Source organism: Typha angustifolia, chromosome 10 (assembly GCF_048772165.1).
Source record: "Typha angustifolia cultivar Huaian chromosome 10, ASM4877216v1, whole genome shotgun sequence".
Lineage (NCBI taxonomy): Eukaryota > Viridiplantae > Streptophyta > Magnoliopsida > Poales > Typhaceae > Typha > Typha angustifolia.
The window spans coordinates 8117843-8136591 of NC_133248.1; the positions used below are offsets into that span (position 1 = coordinate 8117843).

The 18749-nt window shown below is 36.5% G+C and overlaps 2 protein-coding genes across 2 annotated transcripts; both read right to left on the reverse strand.

Moving 5' to 3' along the window:
• Window positions 1-61: 61 nt before the first annotated feature.
• On the reverse strand, window positions 62-4963 carry LOC140769170 (2-C-methyl-D-erythritol 4-phosphate cytidylyltransferase, chloroplastic). Its single transcript, XM_073109773.1, has 12 exons — window positions 4763-4963; window positions 4596-4678; window positions 4456-4524; window positions 3616-3671; window positions 3449-3528; window positions 3173-3255; window positions 2884-2961; window positions 1604-1672; window positions 1202-1270; window positions 1078-1124; window positions 530-620; window positions 62-343 (listed from the first exon to the last, which is right to left on the reverse strand). The coding sequence occupies exons 1-12, from the start codon at window positions 4890-4892 to the stop codon at window positions 278-280; spliced, it is 921 nt and encodes a 306-aa protein (XP_072965874.1). The 5' UTR covers window positions 4893-4963; the 3' UTR covers window positions 62-277.
• A 3969-nt stretch (window positions 4964-8932) lies between these two features.
• Window positions 8933-17518, reverse strand: LOC140768834 (protein root UVB sensitive 6). The gene is made up of 14 exons (XM_073109261.1): window positions 16918-17518; window positions 15840-15938; window positions 15601-15714; window positions 15258-15329; window positions 15032-15142; window positions 14813-14932; window positions 14288-14389; window positions 14114-14186; window positions 10801-10884; window positions 10656-10720; window positions 10328-10429; window positions 10055-10246; window positions 9282-9628; window positions 8933-9181 (listed from the first exon to the last, which is right to left on the reverse strand). The coding sequence occupies exons 1-13, from the start codon at window positions 17305-17307 to the stop codon at window positions 9560-9562; spliced, it is 1593 nt and encodes a 530-aa protein (XP_072965362.1). The 5' UTR covers window positions 17308-17518; the 3' UTR covers window positions 8933-9181; window positions 9282-9559.
• Between the last annotated feature and the right edge of the window lie 1231 nt (window positions 17519-18749).

Genomic DNA, 18749 nt, shown 5'->3' on the forward strand with positions numbered 1-18749 from the left:
TGGATGGAACTTGGTATGTAGTATAGAGAGAACTCGTGTGCCAACATATAACATTAAATAATTATATTTTAGCAAAGAAAAGAAATGAGAACATTTCTATTTAGAATGGAAAATTTGGTTTACATCAAATTTCTTAAATGACATCTCAAGTACAAGACATGAACATGACCTTTCTCCCTGAATTGATATAATAACAAGAAGGAAGAAAGTAAATAACTCTTACTATGTGCTCAACCAGCAATAGATCATCTCCGGTATTCTATGGGGAGAGAAATGATTAAGATAGTCCAGTGTTCATGTTCAATATACGTTCTGCTAGTAGTAGATCATCTGGGGTAGTGACCTGCAACATACAAATGTCAAAACTGAATCAATTCTTGCAAGAGCACTTGGTACTGATTTCAGTCTTATCAGAGAAAAGAAGATTGCCACCATTGTCACTTCAAAATAACTATTTTTCACCAGTTATTGCTCTGTGCATCTAAGCAATCAATTATTTGAATATAAGAGATAATTAAAGGTTAAGTACCTTAATATTTGTATAAGAACCTTCTGTGATATAAACAGGATGCTTAATGTGCTCCACAATGGATACATCATCAGTAACTTCAAGACCATCCCTGTGTAATAAAAGTTCCACAGAAAAGATTAGCATATTTCCCAGTGAAATCAAATTGCATCACCATTGAGAAAAAGGGGTGAATGGTAATAATAGTAAATTAGCATGGAAACAAACATGCTCTCTTCCAGTGCACGTACTGATGAATTTTACATAGTTCATCAAAACTGAAGGGAAAAACACAACTGATTTTTATTTGCTAATCTGCCATGCATATTCTTCCCTAGGAATTCTGCCTAGAAACATAATTAGTTCCATGAAAGATTTTAAATCACCAAAGCAATTCTTGACAGACAAGATTGCCCCTTTCTGGAGACTCTTTGAAATTTGTATAGTTAGGATATGTTAGAGTATCAACATATACACAGAATATAATGAAGTTCCTTCATATTCTTTTAACTTACTCAGCTGAATAGTGACATCCATCAGTAAAAAGGCTTGCTTGAAGCATTACTTACCTATTGACAAGTTCAAAACCAGCTCTTAGCAAAGAAGGCTTGATAACCTGCAAATTTTACATTAAACACAGTCATTGTGTAAGCCGTGAACAAAACTGGATCATTTAATTCACACACTGGAAACCTGTGGTGTTTGCATTTCCCAAAGAGTTTGCCTGTTGAGGGTTTTTACAACGAAAGACTCACTGTTGACCTGAAAAATAAAGAAAAGGGCTTGAGGACCATAAAACATGAATTATCCTGTATTTGCTGACATCATGTCTATCATTGCAGATCAGTTGAATTTATAGACGCAAATGAGGTTAACGGACGGAAATTAAAAAAAATACAGTATGTTTTTTCCTTGGATATTGAAGAATGGCAGTTTTGTTATGTGCAAAGGTTAATGAAAGGCATATTTCATGTGCATATAATCTTCGGGTTAGATATGTTTACCTCCCTGTGTTTTGGCAACTTTATCCCAGAACTTTCAACATGTGCACCTTGTATAAATAAGAAATTTTTCCACAAGAAAGTGGACGCCTACCTCTTTTATGGTAGCTTTCACCGGAACACCAAGAACAGCTGCTCCATTCAGCCAACCATCTTTTAGAACCTAGCAGGTGATAGCAGATTGATATTACTTCTATCTGGTTGAAGTTTAAGGTACAGATTTGCCATATGAAGAAAAAGAACCTGAAAAGACAGGTGCAGCTATAATTTTGCTTAAGCTACCAGCATGAACACAAAAAAAATTCGTTTAGAATTACCTATAAACTAAAGGAAACTAAAAAGATAGTAAATGAATTTGCAAAAATGTCAGCAGATGATAATGATTTCAACTTAAATAATTAATTTGTTTCATAGGAAATTACTCGATATCTTCAAGAGACTGCATAGTTGTTTACAATTATTCTAAATCTAGACCTTCTATTTGACATTAGTTTGCCTTGAATGTACCACATATATAAGGTCTACTACTTATATAAGATTTAAGATCAGTTTGGTGATAGGTAAGGTCTACTACTTGAAAACAGTTTGAGGTTTCAGGATGAGCTCCACTTTCACTTGAATGTACCACATATAAGAAATCAGACAAACCTATAAAGGGTTATTGCCATATCAATAACCATGCAAAAGTGGGTCATACTAGTCTGTGAAGCCTAATTATTTGGTAGGAGAAAATTTGGATAATGATAGTGAGTTATATAATGTTAATTTTAATAAATTTTCATCCAAAAATGGAGTTTTTGGTGAACAATATACGAAGTCAGCAGATAATGGTCATTCCAAAATAGCCTTCAACTCTATTAGTTTAAATCTTCCCAAGATCAAGAATACTTTGGCATGTTCTCTGATTTCATGAGCTTTAAACCAAATGATATGAGAAATGAGATAATCAAGAATCCTTAACAGATCAAGCATCAAATCGTGAAAAGGCCAAGTTCAGTACACTAATGAAATTTACTTGGATCATGACTTGATTTGGAAGCTAATTATTCAAGTTGAGTCTTTTGACTTCTTTAGTATATATTGATAGCGAGTGACTCAAATATGAATCATACATCTTCATAGCAAATGATATATGGTTCACCTTTAGTTACATGCAAGAAAGGATAGCTCCAAGATCCTTTGATATGGTATGGCTGAACAAAAGTTGCTTTCTCACTGTTTTCTAATGTGAATTATACTATGTTGTACAGAAAAGTAGAAAAGAAAAGGAACCCTTTCCTTAGTGTAGCCCACCAAAATAGTGCATGGAGTAAATCCCAGAAGATTAAGGTATCTAAGTTATTAGATTGTAGAACAACGAGGTTATGAAGGAACCTTCTTTATATCTGTAGATGAAGCTAGGGGCCTGGCTGAATCATGGATACATACAAGTTCTGAGTCTCCATCAATTTCCTGTAAGTATACAATGGGATACTTTAGTTAACAGATATAAGATATTTCTTTGTTAGAAAAAGGACTGCTAAGTACAGTAAGGGTAGAGAGTAAGATGAGGATCGAAAGAACTAGTTCCATCTTGTAAAGATAAATGACATGTACATGTGGTTGGACAACAACATTCACATTTCAGTTAGGCAAGAAAAAACAATCTAAATAGTCAATGAACCTGAAATCCATTGAAAGCAGAATCTTGCCTCTCCTTTCCAGGAATTGCAAACTTCAAATGTACTTGCAAATCTTCACTAGCATCTGCAGAATGGAAAGCGAAGTGATAGCCTCTTTACAGATGCAGTATGTAGCCATAAGTTTATGATCTCTCAAGAAATATATTGCCTCATACTCTCATATCTGATTGAAAGCAAAGATATTCAGATTTGGGTATGGAAAATTATGTGTCCAGATATATGAGAAAATTCGATAAGAGGGCAAAAGGCTTTGGAACCTTCAAATATATCCTTGTAGGATGGATCACATACTACAACTATTTCCTTCACCTCACTCATCTGAGAGAAAGTGTAGAAGCTGCAGAATGCAAGATATTACTCATTCAAATGGCAGAGGAAATATATAACAAGGATTGCAAGAATGTCCTCTGCTACACATTGATACCTGTATAACGCAATTGGTTTTCCTAATAGTGGCAGGTATTGCTTTGGCATACTTGCCTGTGGCATGAGCAACAAATTTAGCAGTACAATATTAAATGGAAAATAAGAATTAATGTAACCTACAGAAAATGTTAATGGTAAAAGAAAACATGTTTGTTACTAATGGACCATGCACACATATGTATTGTGAGTGTTTATATGTACGCACATGTTTTGTTCCCTCATATCTGGTGTTATTTCAACTTTCAGCACAAATAAGATATCTTAATTTGGAAATGATTCAGCTTTGTCTGTTTCAGCTGGTATTTACGATATTCTGGAAAACAATAAGAATAGCATGAAATACATTCGGATAGGAGAGAATACTTTTCAGTGACACCTATCTCAAACTCCTACCATAAAAAAGCTCCATAGATATTTCTATCATTTCAGAAAATTAACTTTACCTTCTTGGAGAGGCAACAGAATTGATAAGCACTAGGAAGAAAGAAATTTACTCGTCAGCAAGAATACAAAATTTTGAAACATCTGCCACACATTGTTCTATGCCAACAAATGCATCTGTCACAACAGAAACTTTCCTCCAAAAAGCATCTAAGAGGCACTAAGAATACAACAACAGAGGCAGAAACACCTTATGTTTTAGCCTATTATCCAGTGAATGGTGTTATGGAAGGATGAACAACACCCAGTTCACAAAATTAACTACAACACCTGCCAACTAATTAACATTAGATTGACAAAGGTCGATTTTTAGTCGGTTTAAATCCATGGGTCTTCTAAAAGTAGTCTAAATTCATCAATGCATCTCAATATATAAGAGAAAAGGAAAAGAAACTACCCCCATCCGCTTTCCCTTCCCTCCAGCCAACAGAACCACTGAGACGCTCTTATCCTTCACAACTCCACTCTACAAATAAGCCATACAATAAATTCTTCTCTCTTAATAAAGCAGTATACGGAAAAGTTTCTCTTTCTAACCTCTATCCCTTCTTCCGTTCTTTGAGCGCAAACGGTCAAATTCCGACATCTACTCCGATCGAAAGCGACTCCCTCCTTTCTACCTGAAAAGAACACAATAAAAAAGAGATTTTGACAGAAGCCCACAACTAAAAATCCAACTTTTCGAGTATTCGGATGCAACTTACTTGGGTTGCGGCGGCGGAGAACTGGGAGAAGCGATCTAGACGGCGCAGGAGCAAGAACCGAGAGCGGTTTCGAGGAGTGGGGTGAGTTGGGAAGTACTCGAGGGAGGGAGATGTCGAAGAGAAGCGCCATTTCCTTCTATTGTACCGATTCGAGTTGAGGAATGGGGTTTGACGTGAGGAGTTTGGTGGAAGACATTCAAAACCAATGAGTTAAGATAGTGGTGGCAATCGGGTCGGGTTAAGCGGGTTCGGATCGGGTCAGATTCGGGTCGGGTCAACATTACCTTGACACGAACACGACCCGATTAATAAACGGGTTGCATTTAGTAAACACGAACACGACCCGATTAATAAACGGGTAACACGACACGACCCGCCTAACCCGTTTAGTAAACAGGTCAAGTTAACACGACACGCTAACACGACCTGTCTAACCCGTATACTTAAACAGGTCGTGTTAACTCGACACGTTAATACGACCCGTCTAATCCGTTTAATACAAATTATATATAAAATTTAATATTTACTGATTTATTATATATAAATGGTGTATTACATAAATACAATCCTAATAATTCATACAATATTAAAATTAAACGGGTTAAACGGGTCACCCGACCCACCCGACCCGCCCGACCCGTTTACTTAAACGGGTTAAACAGGTCAAACGGGTCAAAGGCATAAACCCGAACACGACCCAATTAATAATCGGGTTAGACGGGTTGACCCGTTGATGACCCAAATCTGATTAATCTAAACCCAAACCCGATTAACAGTCGGGTTATCGTGTCGGGTTATCGGGTCGGGTCAAGTTTTGCCACCCCTAGTTGAAGATGGCGAAGTGGAGGATGGAGGGCGGATTCTCTCTAGCCGCGGTTGCAAGAATTTCTTCATTATCATCAAAAATAATTGAAAGAAGGTAGTTAATGTCATCACGTGCAACAGTTCAAATTGGAATTAAGGAGTTTCTACTAACAACGATTATAGATAAGGATTTTTACATAAACAACTTAGAAATTTCATAATATTATAATTGCCACATAATTCATCGAACCATTCCAAAGATGACATACTATAGTTAAATATAAGTAATCGAAGGTAAAAAGTGAACTTAGATTAATACAAAATTATTTTACACCTATATAAATTACTTAATATAGTTCTAAAGCTATATAATATTACCGATATGATATCATAGTACAATAAAAGAAAACCTTCTTTTCCTAAGAAAAAAAATTAATGATAATTATTTAACACTTTAAATTTAAGAAAGAAGAGAATTTTAGTTGTTTAGATATATTCATTCACTTTAATAATTATGTAGTTAGAATATTTGTTTAAAAGATTTTAATGTAGTGGCAATTATGACATTTAAAAGTTTTAAGCAGTATTTATGTAAAAATCCCTTGAAAAAATATGATTGATCTCAACCAATTAAAGCAAGCTCCAGCCCTAATAGGGCTCTACTACATGTCTTCGTAATTTTTTTCTCCCTCAAGAGCTTCCTTAGTTGTCGGTGATCTTCTCTCCTTCTCCCCTCCCCTAATCGCATTGGCTAAATGGAGGGGAGACACCTTCTTCCATTATGAGAAATACCCCTTTCTTCTCTTTTTTTTTTATTATCTCCCTAATTGGACTGCTTAGTGTCGTTGACATCTAATGAAGGGTGTACGCTTGTGCACTGTCTTTTTCCTTCCATGTTGGTCACTTCACTCTTTCCCTTTTTCCCCTTCTCTCCAATTGCTTAGCTTGTTGTTAGCTTTTTCTTAGCTTGTTGTTAGCTTTTTACTCCTTGTAGTTGCTTGATGCACGTAGCAATCAGTGTCAAGAATCTCTTGTAAGATAGCCAAACAAGCTAGAACTTAGACCTTAGCAATAACATCTTTTTTAGTGAAGTAGCGAGTGTCATCAGCAATATGACCATGTCATGGTTAGGCAGCCAAACTATCTCATTTGGCCTTTCAACCCCTCATGTGAGTTCTCATCAAAGATGGCTTGTTCCACTCTTTTAGATATGAATGAGAAGCTCTTGTTCTAGTCCTCAATTGCGTAAATTTTGAAAAATAGTGTAAAATTATAATAAAGTACTTTCTATAGTCAAAACATTCATTTGGCGTTGCTTAGTGGGTGCAATTCCAATTGTAGATGTTATAAAAAAGCACCTTTAGCAAGTCTGTGCAGTGCTTCAACTTCTTCACAAGATGAAATAAGCCTTGAAATAAAGTCAGTATAGAAGTAAGAAAGAAAAAAAAGCCTTCACTCACTTAGAGAGAAGCTATCTTAATGAAGTCTCACTTTTTTTTCATTTACTCAAATTTAAGAAAGAAATACAAGTAATGGATTCAAGCCCTTTATATATATAAAAAAACTTAGCTACTAAGTTACCCTAACAAATATCTTTCTTAGATACTTAAAAGTAAAATAATAAGATCGACGATGTGTCGTCCTTTGCTCTTATCTATCCAGTAGTGGATAAGCTTGAGGTCAATCCAGTAATTGATAAGATCAAGTTGTCTAATTACCGTAGTGTCTTTCAAGTCTAACTTAGCCATTTTTATTATTGATGCCATTAGCACTGCGGTTTAGATCAAAATTTTGATGGGACATCACAACCTACTGAAGATTGATAATAGCTGTCCTCTTTGTAGAAAGCAGATGTAGTGGAGGATCTTGTTTTGGGTTGCAACTTCATGTGGATGGTTTGGTTTGCCTACTATCTTGGGCATAGGCAAAACTCCAAACCTTATAGCCTCTCAAGCTAGATTATCAAGGTGTCCACTACTCTATCTTAAGACTAGTTTAAACAAGCTTTCACTCTTAGGTCATTTGAAAAGCCCATAACAAAAAAAGAAATTTCAAATAGGTAGATCCATCTCTAATTTGACAATAAAAGAGCTTGACTGCAGCTGGACTAAATATGGCATTGGCACAATCCTAAGTTCTCCCCACTGAGCGAGCAAGCTCTTTGCCGGACATAGCTGATATCCTCTTCGAAATGAGGCATTTGGGTGCTAGGTAGATGGCGCTTGGAAGGATGGCAGCACCAGCGATGTTGGATTCTACCTCTATGATTGTTCTTTTAATCCCACAAGTTGGATAGCTATTCACTTAGACCATTATGCAATTCAATAGAAGCTAAAGCCATGTCACTCTTGCATGGCATAGGAGGGATGTATGTCATGGGTAGGTCCCACCATGTAGGATCTTTAGAGGAGATAAATAATTTTTTCCTAAAAATAAATTATATTTTTGTTCTATTATATACACATCTATATTATAGCATGCTGGGAATCTACACTCGCGGTCAAAGCCTAGAGATCTGAGTAAGTTTTCCCATGAGAGCGAAAGAGGAATATGCAGTTGTCTCATTAATGTGGGGTGGGCAAGTAGGCTCTAAGATCTAACACCGAAATGAGAGGTTGCAGACCAACTAAATATTGGTAGCTACGCCATTATGGATATTAAAAAGGATAGCAGGATAGTCTTCCTCTCTTGCCAAGGTTGTGCGGCTCTTTTGTGGTTACTTTCTAGGTGCAGAGAAACATGATTGGAACACTACGACAGGAACTAAAAAGTTGAATGAATTCTAAGCCTTTAAAACTTTTATTTCCAGTGGATTGAAACCCACCCTATCACTACATGCACACATTACCTCCAGAGGAGATGTTATTTCGCAACTTACTTTGTTATTTATTTTCTTTTCTTCCTTTTTAATAACTGTAAAACCCGTACACTATAAGTTAATAGTGAGTATAAGGACACTTAGGCTCGTAATATAAGATAATTAAGTTGGACAACCTTCCATTAACTCCAACCACAACACACAATGATGCGGAAAACCTTATGTGGGTAGCTTCCACAATGGACCCAATCCTTTCACAAAAATATATTACAATGGGCCAACTTTGCTGCATCTTAATATAATTTATCCTTCTAATCTCTTGCATTACTCTTTCCCTTGTTATTTATTTACTTATTCCAAGCTCTCTCAGTTTGTTACTACGATATCAAGAAATGGGGTGCGGCCATAAAACTTGTATATGAACCTCAATGAGAGCAAGGGGCGAATGGAAAAATGCAAATGTGAATGTAATTACCTCCATTGGATTAGGGTTTAGCTGAGATGAAGATAACTACAACGTTGTGGAAGATAATAATATAACAAGAAGCTAAACGCCACCAGATTTTTCTTATTTTTATTTTTATTTTTATTGTTTAATTGAAAAAAATATAAACGCCGCCAGATTGTTAATAGCTCCGTAGTACAAGAACGAAGTATAATACCTAATCATATACAAAAACTGATCATCTGCATGCCACCTTTGTGCTTTTTCGAGAAGTTGCATCAGTCCTTATTTGAATAAACCAACGTTTCATTCCACCGCACCTAATAGCTACTATGGTCAGGATCAGACATACCTGTTAAAAGGTAAAAGAAGAAAAGCAATCCACTTTAGATAGGAATTACTAATTCAGAGCCCACAAGAGGTCTAAAGAGCCAGAGAAAATAAAAACTTACAAGTTGTTGAATGGCGACAATCCCAGCTTGCACAAGCAGTTGAAGAAATCAAAGCTAGAATGTCTGTCATCTTAGGATGGCATGGATCTACATGGGAAAGAACTTGAAAATTTCTGTTATAAGTGCAAGCCTGTACGGAAATCTAATATCAAGGCTTTTTTCATATTGACTAATATGAATTAGCGAATGCCAAGCATCCTTTCTCAAACCGCAAAATCTTGTCATGAGCTAAGAATCAACAGATGGTCTTTCTCATAATTATAAACAAAAACCCAGAATTACTCTTCTTTCAGTTCACATAACCGAGCTCTTCCAGGATTTAATAGTGATTCTGACATTATCCATCCCTGCAAAAATAGAAAACGAGGGAAAGGAATTAGTATGGAACATGGTAGTCATTAGTCATTTCACTTGCTGAAGGTCAAACTTCATTGACATTTCTTAATAAAAACAATATATCCTTGAAGGCTTGCAGCATTCCTCAGCATGAGAGAGAACAGAGGGTTTTCAGATAGTTTTGAGCATATATTTGTATAGATAGATCAACTGTATCTTTCCGTAACAATGATACTTGACCATTTTCTTGCTATTTTTGCTTTATTATATATAATCAAGTGTCATGTCCTTTAAAATCGTTGTCAGGACAGAAAGTGAATAAGATTTCTACTTCTTATTAACATTTCCTGCATATTTATATGACTTACATTTTGCAACACAATGTAATGATAGCATCACGAAAACATAATATAAATTTAAAGAAATAAGTAAATTACCTGTTCTGCTGCTTTCTTCTTGAAAACTCCATATGAAGATGAAACAACCTTGCAAGATTCTGCTATCTGAGCTAGAAAGTCCATGTTTGTAGGGATTACTGTTTCATTTAGCTTCTGTCGGTCAGAGTTCATGTGCGTTCTTGGATACCTATTCCCGTTTGACGAGTGAATGAAATGCAATAGAACGTAAGCCTGTAAAATAATTGCACATTGATATGAGATAAAGAAGTGGTGATTGCCTAGTTCCATCACTATTTAGAAATTAATACTTACATGGAAAGCAGCTTTCAGAATGTCATCAGGTTTTGCTTGATCCTTGAGCAATGCATAGATTTTATCTTTTGATGGATTATAGGTAACCATATATCTCTCCTTCTGTGGTTACAGACAGCATTTTAGCTTTATATACAAGAAATTTTAGGCTTCAAAGAAAACCAAAAAAGAAAATTCAAGAGTAGACAAAAGAAAATTTCTTTTCACAAGAATAAATCTATGAAATGACATCAGTTGGTAGCATGAGCATCAATATTTAGGGACATATCAACTTATAATAATCAAAAGGAACCTAAAATATCACATAAAAAGGAATCCGAAGGAGTACCTCAAACAAGGGCTCTGTGGCAACAAAAGAGGCAGGCTCCTGAAATGCATCCCCAAATCTTGGTCCTAAGAGGTTAAAGTAGAAATTCGTGTGAATTACAGCTGCTATAAACACGCACAACTAACTAGCTGACAAATAGCATTACCTAGCACAACTGGTGTATGTTTTACCCATGGAGGACTGAATATTTTTTCCTTTGAATTCCCTTCCTTCAGCGAAGGAACAAATCCTGCATAATTGATCAAATTTTGATTGAACAATAAGAAGCCATGAGAAGCACCATATTGGATCTTTCTAACACAAGCTTTGAAAGAAGCATTTGAACTGAGCTCTCTATTGAGACTAAGAAAGTAATGCTCATACAAAAGCACTGATTATAATTAAAATAAATAACATATTTGAAGCTATACTATTTTCAGTAAGCTAGGCACGAATTACCCAGCGCATCAAGTATTTCATTATCACCATAATTAAGAAATAGCCAAGTAATTTTCATTTTCTGTTCAGCATAAATTCGATAAAATAGGCTTCGTTGAATATTACTTAATTGTGGTTATTAATTTCTTAAATTTGAAAAACAAATCCAACAGATAATCCAGTTAAAATATCTATATGAAGCCAAAATCTAGGAAGGTTAGTGCCATCTACTTACATATCTTAAATTTAAATCTCAATGAAACAAACTGGCTCAGAGAGTAGATCTAGTCTAGTTCCAGAATTGCTGGTCCGCACGCACAGTCTGATCAAGTATTCGCCAAATATTATTTTATCATCAGAAAATTACGAAATATTGAAACTAGAAGGATTGGTTCGTAACTTTCCGGTCTGCGTCTTTGATATTCAGAGCCTTGTCATATTCAAATTAGATCTAGATCTAATCTAGATGGAAAGCCAGTGGTGGTGGTGGTGGTTGCTATTTGGAGGATAGCAATGGTGGTTCATCTTGTAAATGGTGGTGGAAATGGAATGAAGGGTGGGTGATAGTGATAATAGATTGATATTTTAGAAGGGAATAGAAGGGTGAAGTAGGCCGGCAAGCCCTACGAGACTAGGGGGATCGATGGACGAGGAGGGAGATTAAAAGCAAGGCGAGACCGTTCTAACAATAGAAGCGGCGGATTGAAGAGGGAGGAGGGAGAAGGGCCGACAGCCAAGTTGAGAGGAAAGAAGAGAGGGGGCAACTAGGGTTTGAGCAAAATAATTCTTGATTCATTCATAACTCAATTAGGGTCGCACTCTAAATTTGAGGAAACTTTAAATATGAAAGTTCTAGAATGTCATAGATCTTATACAACTGGTTTTATATTATTTGAATGTCTGATGAATATTTTTTGAATGTTTTTCCGAAACTACGTAGAACTAAATTTAGCTAATTAAACAAATTATAACTTACTAAAATTGTAACTAAATTATATAAGAAAATAAAATAAATAGACTCGATCCATCGAGCCTAACATTCTCATGATGTGATCTAACCTAACCCTTTGAATTTGAACATGATGCTCTCTAAGCCAGTATGTCAAACCATGGCAGACCATGGTACTAATCATAATTTTCTTTAAAGTTTCTATTAGCCAATAGGAATTCTGCTAGTTAAAATCTTATCAGGATTTAGAACACTAGTAAAACTTTTGCTTTCATGTTTCACTATACCGATACTATTGCTTAGCATAGACTTTGACCAGGGGTCAATACCAAAGGGGGCCTTCTACCAAAAAGATAGGTGAATGAACACTCAAGTTTCTTCACATTACCAAGTGCGATTAATTCATCTAGGCAATCAATGCCAGTGGGATCTTACTGTCAAAATCTTGCATTCCATGTGTAAATTTAAGAAAAACATTAGATCTTAGTATCATATGCTCTGAACTTATTTCAAATGCTTTTATACTAATGACCATTATCATTACTAGTTTTATTCTGGTATAGTATCTGCCATTCATCGAATTTGCCACAGAAAGGTACTTTTCGAGAGTTACCAAACAGTATTCTAGCTAATCATTGTAAGTCATCTAGTTCTCAAATGACTCAATTATGGTTCACACAGATGGATGAAGCATTTCAATGTAAAAAACCCACAATGACTAAGAACTATCTAGTCAACTTTATCAAACAAAGAATCACTTAGCAAATAGTTCTTAATAAATTCTCTGGATTCTAAAACACAAGTTCTTCCCAAATTCCAGCATCAGTAAAACACGAAACAAGTTAATATAAAGCATAGCTCCAAATCAAAAGTTAAATCATTTGTTAACTTGGCAACTGGCTACTCCAGTGCCTTATTCTTTCTTGTATTCCATATGATGATATGGATGCATTTTGTATTAATTTATTTGAGGCTCTCTCATGTTACCCTGAATCCATAGTGGGTGAGACATTTCACTCTAGAAATCCATAGACCATAATAACCAAGAACCATTTAGCACTTTGTCAACAAGTCTTCTAGTTGAATTCCCAATTCAATTTTTTTTACATCATTCAAACTGTTACGATCTTCCCTCGAAGCGGCTTGTTTTGATCCGCAACCAATTCTCGACAAAAATTAAGACGGAACTTGCGAGAGATATTCCAAAGGATCTAGCCGTTCGATCAAGGTGAGATTTGGCTTCGGAAGAGTTCTTTCCAACGAATCAAATATCACAAAAATTGGATGGCTAGATTGGTAGATATCACCGGATCAGTGGTCAAAGGTCGAGATGAACAGATCTGCAAGAGAAGACTCCGAACTTGTTTTGAAATTTGTGGATGGAGGCACGGACTTGGGATGGTGGTGGTAGGCTAGCGGTGATGGGGTGGAGCCAAAAGAGTAGGTGATGATGGAATGTTAGGGTTAGTGGTGGTGTAGGGGTGCAAAGGATAGTTTAGGGAAGGATGGAAGAGGTGGAGTGTTCCTTAGAGTCAAGTGGGGTGGTCGGATGATGAGGTAGGCATCTTGGTCGGCCAAGGGTGGTGGTTGACCAAACTTGGTGATAGTTGAATAAGGGAGGAGGAGGATTGCGGGAGGAAGGGAGATAAATCGACTAGGGTTTTAATAATCCAAAACTCTCCGCTCAAGTGCACATCACAACATTTATAGGTGGCTCCCTAACTTGACTCGGTTAGCCGAATTGAACCACCATTGTGTTAAATTAGGCGACTTGTCTCAGTCAGGTGCACTATTCTCATAATGATCATCAAACTCATATAGGTAAGCTGATGATATCTCCAAATATCATCTATGAGGACTTGCACATCATGGGCTTCAGAAAAATAAAGTGTTATATTTGATACCTAAAGGTATTTTGCTATGTTTTACTACGTAGAGTTGCTGGTGCATATTGGTTTTAGAAGTGATCTTTTTGTCTTTCACATTCTTCTCAAAATGCAGTTACGTTGTTGATGCTTGAGAAAATAATTAAAATACTTCTGCACTCAAATTCCAATCATGGAGAATATTATGAAAAACATGTTTGACATACCAGTCTTTATGAAGGAATCGACAGCCACAGTGAATCTTGCCCTATTTAAAGTATTCAACACAACTGATTTTACCTAGTAAAGGAAAGAAATAAGTCAAAATAAGCAGATCTACATTTTGCCATAATTTCTTTGAAGGTCAAATATTTAACAAAAAGAAAATATGAGATCCAAACCTCTTGATATGAACTAAGAACATATCCACATGACAGGAAAGCAAATGAAGCCACCAAGGATGGATTCCTTTTTGAAATTAAGATACTCAGCCCAGTTCCCATCTTCAGATAAAAAAAGAAAAGATCAAAACAAGGTAATTAAGTTTCATCAATAATTAATTTCTCAGCAATCAAAAGCACAGAGCATTGGTATGGTAACTTCATAAGTCATATGCATAGCCCAGTTACTCCCAAAAATATTGTGGAAGAAACTAATAACCCCTGAAAACAAAGGTTAAACAAGTAATATCAAAACCCTTGTAAAGAAACTACAAGCCAACAGTACATGCAGTGGAGTTTCACTTTTACTTATCACTTATTCTTTAATCTATGATTACCCAGAATTTAATCTTAATAGCTTAGGGCATTCTACTAACTGCTCTTTTACTGTCCTTTTCCTGTGTATTCTCTACAATGTAGGCCTATAAAGTCATAGAGTATCTTTAAGCAACTATGTAAAGATTGTAAAGAGCATTCGAATAATACCAGATCTGCAATATTCCCAACACATTCTCCTTTAGCAGTGACGTCCCCAATGTTTTCTCCTTTTGCATAGGCCTTGTAGATTGGCGTGCGTGTTGATGTTGATGTGACAGCAGCAACATTCTAAATGAATAGATAAAAGAAGAAATCATGCCTCAGAATTTAGGATAATTTATTTCTTCAGATTAAAGGATAAATAGATATATCTAAAACAAGCCGAACCTTCGCCACATTTGCTGCACATGCCATTGGTAAGAAAAGGTGTGGAAAAGCAGCGGTGGCTAACTCTACCCCAGCTCCTAACTCCATTAAGAGATCACCAGCAAAGCGAAGCTGAACCACATTTTGTGTCAAACGACAGTAAACTCAATGTTAATTTAAGACTCAGTGTTAAGGTAGAGACAAATATACTGATAGAACATGGCACTGTTAATTTGTTATACTTTACCTGCTTTAGATCATAATCAAACTTCTTTCCCTGACGCGCAAAAAGCATTTTTCCAACACGCCCAGCTCCATCCTGCAAAATGGTGCAATTAAAATCAGTACAAGCCTTAGATACTAAACAATATTGAATAATTAAGACTAACAACTTAAAAAACAGTAAAGATAGAACCCAGATAAACATAATAAGTTGAATAGTAAAGATAAGCATAATTTAAACAGTAAAGATAGAACCCAGATAAGCAATAATAGATATTGCAACCTAGAGTAAATCTCTGTTTAGAATTTTATAAATTGGTACAGCCTGACCAAAGGGTAAATGCAGAGGAAAGAATTTATCTTTTTACCTTCAGTATCCAATTAATGGCAACAGCACCTGGTGCAGCTTGATTTCTAGAAACTCCAACAGAGCTCAACAGCGTCTGTGTCGTGAAAACACCCATTGCTCCACCAAAGAAGTGCTGAATGAAAATAATAAACATTAAAATGCTGTGAGAAAATTTAGCAAGTCAAAGGCAAAGGTCCTGTGAAGTGTGAACAAGTGCATTAAGCCACAAAATTAATCAATATGTAAGTAACTAAGTACCTTCAAAGCTCTCCATGTCATGTATGGAACATATGAAGGGGTAACACTATCCGGAAACCCTTCAGGAACAACATATGATCTTATGAATGACATTAATTCCTGCAAAGATAAGCATACTCGTGATGCAATGACAGAAAAAACTATAGATCTTTACTCATAATATTTCAAACAGAAATTCCAAACCCTGCCTTCATATGACTGCAAGATTCAAATCCGTTAATGATTACGTATATTACAATGGTGATAGAATAATCAGCCTGTATAGCTTTTCCAATGCTAGTAAGATATGCAAAAGGAATGGATGTTTGCATTAGCCACTTACTACAAATCTACAATACTACCTATTCTGGACTATCTCTGATGTAGTACAAACAAGAAATTGTATCAAAGAACTCCAAATAATGATGAATTCTCCCAGTGAAAATCGTCATTAAAATCTTTAGCTAACTATGCCAGTACTTTGATATCTAAAAAATGTTTGTTTCCCGATTCCTATTCCCTACTCTAGATGGACAATGTTACAACAGCTTCAGCCTTTTGTGCTATTTCACAGCTCTTATTACCTCTCTAAACCCATTATGCCAAACATATTAACCCACAGAGACTGGTAGCAGGGTTAATCATGATTGGTGTCTCCCACTTCTCAACTTGCAACTATTTCCCTCATGAAAATATAACAAATTCATGAGCATATCCAAATGGCAAGACAGACATGCACACAAAAGGAAAAGGAAAAAAATAAATAAAAGAAAGTACAAATACTTTTTAGCAAACTACAATCCGATAATTCTGAGTCGAATCCTACGAAATCTTTTAATTAAAACTATAAAAAGAGGAAATCACAAATCTATTTAATCTCACAGAGGCAGCAATGGTATATGCAAGAGAAAAGAACAAATTATCACTAAAAATGCCAATAAGCACTATCTGGAAAACAAATAGGAAAATAGAAACAGCGAATCACTTGAAAATAGAACAAACTTTCCACAAGAGAGCACAATTTACAAATCCGAATTCGAAACAACATTAAAAGACTCAATTGCACAAAAATTCCCAAACAATATCACAAACAACTCACCTCCACAGGAGCCGCCGGGCTCTGCATCGGCACCGCCCTCACCACTGACCCCTTCCGTGCCCTCTTTCCATGCCTGCTCTCGGTATCCACCACGTAGCTCCACCTCCTCCCGTCGATCTCCTCCCAGCACAAAACCCTCGATTCCACCCCCGCCGCCGTGGTAGCATCCACGGCTACCCCAGCCACCGGCAGCCCGAACCTGACCTCTCCGGCCTGGATCTGATCAGCTGCCACCGGCGGCGCCGGTGCCGCCGGAGGAGGAGAGGCGAGTGTGGCGGCGGCGGTGGCTCGTACGGCCTCTCGGACGATGGCACGGGTCTCCGGCGAGGTCCCGGTGCGCGCTAGGGTTTGCGCGGAGCTCGTAGATTGCTTCAGTGGGATCGGAGCCATCGTAGAGAGAGAGAGAGAGAGAGAGAGAGAGAGAGAGAGAGGAATTGGCAGTATTATAGAGGAAGAGGAAGGAGAGAGAAGCTTTGGATTTATCGTGGGGAAGTCATTGGGGTTTTTTGTTTTCTCTTTGTTGCTACGAGAAGAACAACAGAGAGATCGGTAGGAGACGGCGATGCAGAGGAGGAGGCACGGAGAGAGTGCAAGGTGGCAGCAGAGCCGTTGGAATATAAGGAGATTTTATAAAGTATAGAGTAGCAACATGTCGTCCTAATAATGCACCCAATAAATTCCCCAGAACCCCATGAGTGAAATTATAAGCAAATGGAAACATTTTCTTTCCTTCTTGTTTTTGCTTCTTCTTTTTTTTTTTTTATTTGTCAAACTCGTGGGTGCTAATATTCGCAAAATATTATTCCTTATTTTATTATAATTTTGGATCTAATTGGCCCATTTTACCATTTTGCGCTTTCAGCATACTTTAAATGCAATGCTTATTTTGCGCATTTAGTGCATGTCATATGCGAATACAACTATCAAATGGACAAACAATCTGCCTAATTGAAATAGTACGGACGACCACATTGCACCGAATCCCCCCTTACTTCTAAGGATGGTGGATGGATTAAATAACTTTAATATGTATCTTTCTATCTTGTTTGATAATTTAATAATTTAACTCGACAGTATAATTAGCTTAGCTTGAAAAAACAGCTAGACAATATAGGCAAAAGCTTAGTGAGACATAAATACCTCTGTCACTCTGTATAAAGATTAGTTCTTGTGCAATCCATATCTAATCTATCAGACTCATAAATAATTAAAAAAATTAAATTAAATTTTTTTAAATTCCGCTAAATAAATTTGAGCAACTTTCCCAACACTCCCGAATCCCAACCGTACTGAGATTAAAGCTATTGTCTTAGGAAACAGTGAACATTCCCCAAGATCACATGTTCTGGGGTAGTTATTGGGAAGCTACAGTAGCCCAGAATTATGCGCGGTGGCTTAGTGGGCGCAATGTGGTCGGCGTGGACTCACGTGACAGGAGGCACCCCGTCACCTTCCTGTTGCTTAATATTCAAAGAAGCCATCTTTATTTTCTAATGAGGTGAACCTTTGTGTGACTTCTGGGTTTAGTATTTTTCTATCAACGTTATTTAAGCCAGATAGGAAAATTGCTGCGTCTCTGGGCATTTGACAGATACTTTAAGAATGGACACATAGCTAACTCCATTTAAAAAATGATATATATATATATATACACCTATGTGTCTGAGGCCCATAGCAGTAGGATATTTTACATGATAAAAATAATCAAATATAATAATTACAGAAATAAAGATCTAATTATTTTTCGCTTTAGATATTATTATTTTGCCAAATTTGTAACGACTAACCAGTAACCACCGCCCCGGCCGATAAAAATACCCATCGGCACAGCA

Coding starts and splice junctions, on each gene's coding strand:
- LOC140769170 (XM_073109773.1), bottom strand. CDS start 4,892: ATGGCGCTTCTCTTCGACATCTCCCTCCCTCGAGTACTTCCCAACTCA. Junction 3,529..3,615: donor AAACCAATTGCGTTATACAG/GTATCAATGTGT, acceptor TGCATTCTGCAG/CTTCTACACTTTCTCTCAGA. Junction 2,962..3,172: donor CTGCTTTCAATGGATTTCAG/GTTCATTGACTA, acceptor GTATACTTACAG/GAAATTGATGGAGACTCAGA.
- LOC140768834 (XM_073109261.1), bottom strand. CDS start 17,307: ATGGCTCCGATCCCACTGAAGCAATCTACGAGCTCCGCGCAAACCCTA. Junction 15,143..15,257: donor TTGATTATGATCTAAAGCAG/GTAAAGTATAAC, acceptor AATGTGGTTCAG/CTTCGCTTTGCTGGTGATCT. Junction 9,629..10,054: donor AGAAGAAAGCAGCAGAACAG/GTAATTTACTTA, acceptor CTATTTTTGCAG/GGATGGATAATGTCAGAATC.